The 6,692-nt window shown below is 32.7% G+C and overlaps 1 protein-coding gene and 1 long non-coding RNA gene across 3 annotated transcripts; one reads left to right on the top strand and one right to left on the bottom strand.

The window, feature by feature from the left end:
- The first annotated feature begins 400 nt into the window (after window positions 1–400).
- Window positions 401–2,424, top strand: LOC147398393 (serine/threonine-protein kinase PBL27-like). Its single transcript, XM_086446715.1, has 3 exons — window positions 401–479; window positions 1,663–2,006; window positions 2,074–2,424. The coding sequence occupies exons 1-3, from the start codon at window positions 401–403 to the stop codon at window positions 2,422–2,424; spliced, it is 774 nt and encodes a 257-aa protein (XP_086302841.1).
- An 881-nt stretch (window positions 2,425–3,305) lies between these two features.
- Window positions 3,306–6,034, bottom strand: LOC147398392 (uncharacterized). 2 transcript variants are annotated; one of them, XR_015180167.1, is made up of 5 exons: window positions 5,876–6,034; window positions 5,637–5,745; window positions 5,317–5,511; window positions 3,954–4,039; window positions 3,306–3,802 (listed from the first exon to the last, which is right to left on the bottom strand). It is a non-coding gene; the product is annotated as an uncharacterized LOC147398392 (long non-coding RNA). The 2 variants fall into 2 exon arrangements; XR_015180166.1 differs by having other exon boundaries at window positions 3,306–3,775; window positions 5,876–6,031.
- Window positions 6,035–6,692: the final 658 nt, after the last annotated feature.

The raw sequence follows: 6,692 nt of genomic DNA, 5'->3' as shown, positions 1-6,692 counted from the left end.
AATATTAACTTCTTTTCAAACCATTTCTTGAACAATTCTGTTCTTTGTAGTTATGCTAGGAATTTCTACATCAAAGAGCTCTCATTTGCGACAGAGAATTTCAGCCCAAACTGTGAATCCCTTCGAGCTGGTGCAAGATTTTTCAGAGGGAAACTCAGAAGTGGTGTGGTAAAATTTTCTTTAATTTGCAGCACTCATCGTTTGCTTATTTATTTATGCAAGAAATTAAATATATCTTCTAAATATATATATATATATATATATATACTCTGAATAGGTGGTTGCTGTAAGAAAGATGAAGTTGAATGAGGTCAAAGAATATTTTACAGAAATAATGATGCATAGCCTTCTTCGTCCCCACCCTACTTTTATCAATCTGATCGGTTATTGTTTCGAAAAGATGGAACGAGCTATTGTCTATGAATATTTGCTCAAGGGTACTTTGGGATTTCACATTTATGGTAAGAATGATCAGTCAGGTTTTTATACATTTTTAGCATAATAGTTTCAAAACTTGAAAAATCCATGCAGTTGACGACTTCACTCGAATAAGCCAGTTAAAAATTAAGTAAATTAACTTATAAATATTTAAAAACAGATTTCTAGGATCTTGAAAGAAACAATTTATAACCCAATTTGGTCTCGAGCTGACTCAGCCAAATTTGATGATTTGACTCAATATATATATATATATAGGGTCCTCACCAAAAATCAGCCCATTCCAAAACTTCTAACCCATGTAGGACAAAAAACGTTTGTTAAAGAGTGTGGTAAAACTTAAGGTGCTGAACATTTCCCATATATATATATATATATATATTATATATATATTATATATATATATATATATATATATATATATTATATATATATATATATATAGGGTCATGTTGAATGGCAAACTTTTTAGCAAACTTTTTGGCAAAACATTTTTCAAAACATGAGTTAGAAATTTTGGAATGGGCTGATTTTTGGTGAGGATGATCTCTACAGTGAGGAGATCATCATCACCAAAAATCAGCCTATTCCAAAACTTCTAACCCCATCAAAAACAGTTTACAAAAAATGGACGGTCCACGATTTTTCAACTTGTAAACATGGGTTAGAAGTGTTGGAATGAGCTGATTTTTGGTGAGGATAATCTCCTCACCGTAGAGATCGTTCTCACCAAAAATCAGCCCATTCAAAAACTTATAACTCATGTTTTGAAAAATGTTTTGCCAAAAAGTTAGCCATTGAACGCTACCCATATATATATAGTCCCATAAATCTAGAATTTATAACTCAACTCAGTATTTTTTCATGCTGACTCCACCAAATTGATGTTTGACTCGATTATTTTGAAAGTTGAATTGGCAATTTGTTAAACATCACACTTTGATAAGGGTAATTTTGCAATTTTAATTAATTTTTTTCCCTCCTACTTGGGGAAAAAAAAAAAAAAAAACTAATAGCAATCAAAGAATTACAATGACATTGGAATAATGCCCTGGAAAAGGAATTTCATAATTTTTATTTTTTTGAAATCACAAGTCAAACTGATTTTAATTTTTATCTTTTTAAGTTTAATTGTAGCATTATAAACAATATGTCCGTTGACTGTGTGGAATATGGAATTTTTTTTTTTTTTACATAATTAATGATTTATTTATCTTTATGTAGGGCTGCCACCTGCGGCAGTAGGATTAAACTGGAAGGAAAGGATGACCATAGCAACGTGTTTAGCCCAAGGGATAGAACACATGCACTCTTCTACAACACATGATAATCAACGTCCTCCAATTGTCTTATGTGGTTCTCTAAAATCATCCACCATATTAATGGACGACAAGTGGAAGCCGAAGCTGTTCGATTTGGGATTGGCGAAGTTTGCTGCATCTTTCCCGAGTCAAGAATTGGCACGGAAATCTGACATCTCAGACTTGGCGATAATCTTGTTGGAGCTGGTTACGGGATGCAAGCTGCATGACATATCGCGGCCTGAAGATAGAGACATTTTCAATTGGGTGAGACATATTAATTTATTTTTTTTAAACCTAATTCGTGGTAATTGATTAATTGATTTTGCTACAGGTGCGCTCCAAAGATTATAGGAAGAACAATGAGAAGGTAGACATGAGGCTGAAAAGATATGGGTACCCAATATTAGCAGTATTAAAGGTTCTCGATATCGTATTCAAATGTTTGCAGCTAAATGGCGTTGAGGACATTAGTGAGATAGTGAGAGAGTTGTCACAATTTGCTAGAGAGGCTATCGATGCTCCGAGGATCAAACTGCTAGTTGGAGAAAGTCACGGAGGAGGTATTGTGAGAAAAGTGAAACGTAAAGCAAAATCATGCTTAGATAAAGTTTTTTTTGAAGCTACAAGTGAAGAGGTAAAGAAGATAAACAAACAAAGATGCAATGATTGTATCGCACTTTGAAGAAACTTGAGCTTTATTGGTTTTGTCAGGAAATCTTCATATCAATTGGAGTGCATGCAACTTGGGTGGGGACTCATTTTAATTAACTTCAGACTAAGTTTTTGAATTTTGGATGGTATATTTCACTGTAATATTTGAGTAAACACTTGGTAGGATTAAGAGTAGTTTCAAATTCACCGGATTTCTGTGAGATGATCTTCATGATGTGGAATGCTAAGGTCAAATCCAAGCATGTGATATTGAAAATTTAGAAACCATAAATTTTCCAAAAAATATAGCAATAATTTGTCTTCTAATGACAAAAACCCTTTCATAGGATTTACTCTTTTTTGTTTTTTTTTTAAGGACAAGGAATTTTACTCTTGTTGCGTAATAACATTTTTACAAGGGTATTGTCTTACATAGATGGATAAAACTTAAAAAAATAAAAATCATACTCATCTTCAAAATGGTAGATTTTACTTTAGCAATTTTAGACACTACAAAATTTTAGATTTTTAGCGGGGGTCAACAACCGTCGCAAATACCAAAAAACCACCGCTAATTGATTGTATTACTGTCGTTATAAATATAAATGAGACCTATAGTGACGGTGGTGACCGCCGCTAATTAGTTTTTTACCGTAGTTATAAATACGATTTGAATGCCTATAATGGCGGTAATGACCGCCGCTAATAAGATTTTTTTAATTTTTTAATTTCTTTTATTTTAAAATTATTTGTAATTAAATACCTATTTTTATACAACCTGTAAATTAAACACAATTACTTAGCAATTTTGGATACAATGCATTTATAATAAAAAGAAAAACTAATTAACTTTAGAAATTCTCATAAAATTACAAAAGAGTACATAGTAACTAATTTTTGATACATCTCAAGTCTCAACCAAGCAAATCAACCACCTCATTACAACAACTCTATAATAAATAAATAAATAAATAAAATTGACTCTCCTCTATGTAGACTCTTAGATAACAATAACATCAATTATAACTTACAAAATAAAATATAGTAGAAGCAACAAAGAAGATGAGAATAAGAACACAAGTTCCTTTATCAGGACCTTCAAATGGTTCTTAGATGACGGGGAACCATGCATGGGTCAGTCATGGAACGATAAAAATAACCACCTGTTATTAACGCTGATCCTTTGTTCTTATTTACATCGGAATGGCAGTATCCCATTACAGAGGGGATAGAGTTTATGGAGTTGGCAGACGTAATTCCTTCGGGAGAGTCTAGAGTTGTGTAAAGAGTGTAGACCTCATAAACACGCCAACCGTAATTTCCATCCTTAGTGATTATATCAACTTCTTCAGATTTCTCCCATTATATTCTTGGATGAAGGGCTGATATTTGAAAAATTCAATATGTTCCTAAATCAGCATTTCAGAAATTAAAGGTGTAGTCTCATCTTTCAATCAACAGTGTCAGTATTTAGATCACATTATGATGAAGTGTGTAAATAAATGGATCAACTCTCTCCAAATGCCAACATTTAAGGAAAAGTAAAACCTCATATATTACCTCTGCTACTTCATTCCCGAAATGTTTCTGGATTTTTGCCATCAACATATGGTCCTTACTTGAGCATAGCAAATTAAGCACAACTCCTGCAAAATCAAATTCAACCATTTGTTGTTAACTTTATAACAAAATTAATAGATGAATTAAGACCATAGTTTAAAATATCCTTTTGAGAAAAATAGGGCATAAAATGGGACTTCATACCCTATTAAGAAGGAGTTGCATAGTTTTTTTCAAGTAACAATTAACAATCCTAGAGAGACAAATCTACTCTTAATCACTTATGCACCATCAAAACTGTGCATTCTATAGTCTATCATGGAAATAACATGAGAGACACGTTGTTCTCTGTTTTTTTTCCCATCGGTTCATCTTGAGAGCAAATTGAGAATGGGTAGTTATTCCATTGAGAGCAAAGTATTTCTTGGATGAGAATAGAAGTGCATTGGTGGAGGTGGAGGCCCTACTTTGTGGAATATGCTCCCTGTAATGTGTTAAATACTAACTACTATAATGATCCTTGGTTGTATAACTTATATGTTATGTTTTGGTGCTATCACATTTTTTATTTATGAAGTCCTGAGTAGATTTTAATATATCTTGACATGGACAATGATTTTTTTCAGCACAAAATGTGATAGCACCAAAACATAACATATACATTAAAATCTATGTCTTCCTTGTCTGGGTTTTATCACCCATTTTGATAATATATAAAAATTAGGGTCATTTGTAATTATAGACTAGAAAAGGGCCGACCTACAGTATTGAATCTATTACTATCTCATGCACATAACTACAACCTTTACCGAAGAATTTAATTGATTGAAGTATTTTTTATTTTATTTTCAGGGATTAAATATATATTGTTTATATTGTCTTATTGTACATCAACTTATGTAAATGTTTGTTTCTATATTTTATTCTTAACATGAACTTAGTCTAAAAATCTGTCACAATATACGGAATAAATAGGACAGACTTGTCAACGTATCGGGTTTCTGGGGATGCATGTGTTTGCTACTTAACTGTGTCGGGCAGTGTATAGACATTGTTCTCTGATACTCTCCACGTAACTAGATTTCTTGTAGGCCACGACTTTCCAATGATAAAGGGACTACAAGGGCTGTTTCATAGGGCTTTATGGTGGTCCTTGGTCATCCGCAGAAACAAAGTAATGATGCACATGAGTTGGACTTTGATATCATCATATTAAGGTGGTTAGAGTACTAGTTGTGACTTTTTAGCAATCATGCAGTAAAAGCTAAGCAAATATGAGAGATCAAAGAAATCATTTCTGAAATATTCCCTCAAAGTGTTACAGGTAAATTGCTGAACAAAATAGAGAGGTTACTCAATATACCTAGACTTCTGAAGTTGGATTCAACAGTTGACGATGTTCCTCCTTTGATTTTTTATGTCGTTCAGTCACAGATTTCACTGGATGAGAATATTTCTTGAAATATTATCCCAAATTTGTTCAGCAATCCAAGCTTTAACTGTAAATCAAATAGCCACTCTAGTTTCTTAGGCTTTCACCTATTTTGGAGGTAGTCCACTAGTTGGGGCATATATAGAATATGTAAGTAGGATACATTAAAAGTGATGGATCCAAGGTCCCTCAAAGAACAAGTCTTAAAATAATGCACAAAGGAGTTGAGATAAACTCTATTAAAAATGTACCTCCCATCAGGATTGTTGGGAGAAGTTAGGAATATGCACTTTGGATTCTCCTGCTCAACAACTTCAGCAATGCGCACTACATCCAAGCTGAAGTCCGGCTACCTTGGTACTACAAATTAGAATGATTAAGTATAAGTGATCATGCACATATTCATTTAGATATAAAAGAAAAGAATTGAATAAAACATTTAAGGTAAGATAAAACATAACATGATTTTGGAGGTAGTACTGATCCTTACCACACGGCTGTTTCCGCCCTCTAAGTCAACCTTGTTTCCAAGTAAAATAAATGGAAATTCTTTTGGTTCCGAGGAATGTGCCTGGAGTACAATAGAGGCTAATTAAAGGTGACATCTAGAACAAATGAGGAAAAATAATTTGTATATAATGCACCCAAACTGTTTTCTAGAATTCAATAACCAGATTCTGCAAGTGTGTAATGCTTCAGAATCGAAAATAAATATCAGCCACACATACCCAAAAATTACGAATGTGTCACACAACCTTAAAATGAGATCAGAGGAACAATCTATAAAAAATGATGAGGTGAAAATCTATTACTTTATGAAAATCTCACAAAAATATAAAATGTTTTCTTATTTGACATACAATGGGTCCCAGTTAGGCAAAGGTCTGACTGCAATTTAAGATGTGTGTAGCTTTTTCACTAGAAATTAAAGTTATTACATTCTGAAAATCTCACAAAATATATATATACACACTTTAACTTTGGCGAAAGTCTCTCCTTCATGGATGATCAACAAAAATGGTTCCCCGAAATAATGAATCTGCTGTTGGAACCAAATTGGATTTGAATATAACAAATTCAAACAGTTAAACACATGGAAGAAATAGTTTTCACCACATAAGTGTACCCAGTCTTTGAAATAATATTAACCATGCCTACTAAATAAGGTTCTTATTTGAGACCTCACTGTTTTGGAACTATAATGACAATGCATCTTTTTGTATACTACAACACAACTGCTAATATAAGCAAACATATTTGAAAATAGATGTTATCTAACAAACTGATGCTGTTGAACCAAACTTCCA

The sequence above is a fragment of the Akebia trifoliata genome, chromosome 7 (genome assembly GCF_017979445.1).
Source record: "Akebia trifoliata isolate Shusen 1 chromosome 7, ASM1797944v1, whole genome shotgun sequence".
Lineage (NCBI taxonomy): Eukaryota > Viridiplantae > Streptophyta > Magnoliopsida > Ranunculales > Lardizabalaceae > Akebia > Akebia trifoliata.
This window is presented reverse-complemented; position numbering and strand designations above follow the sequence as displayed.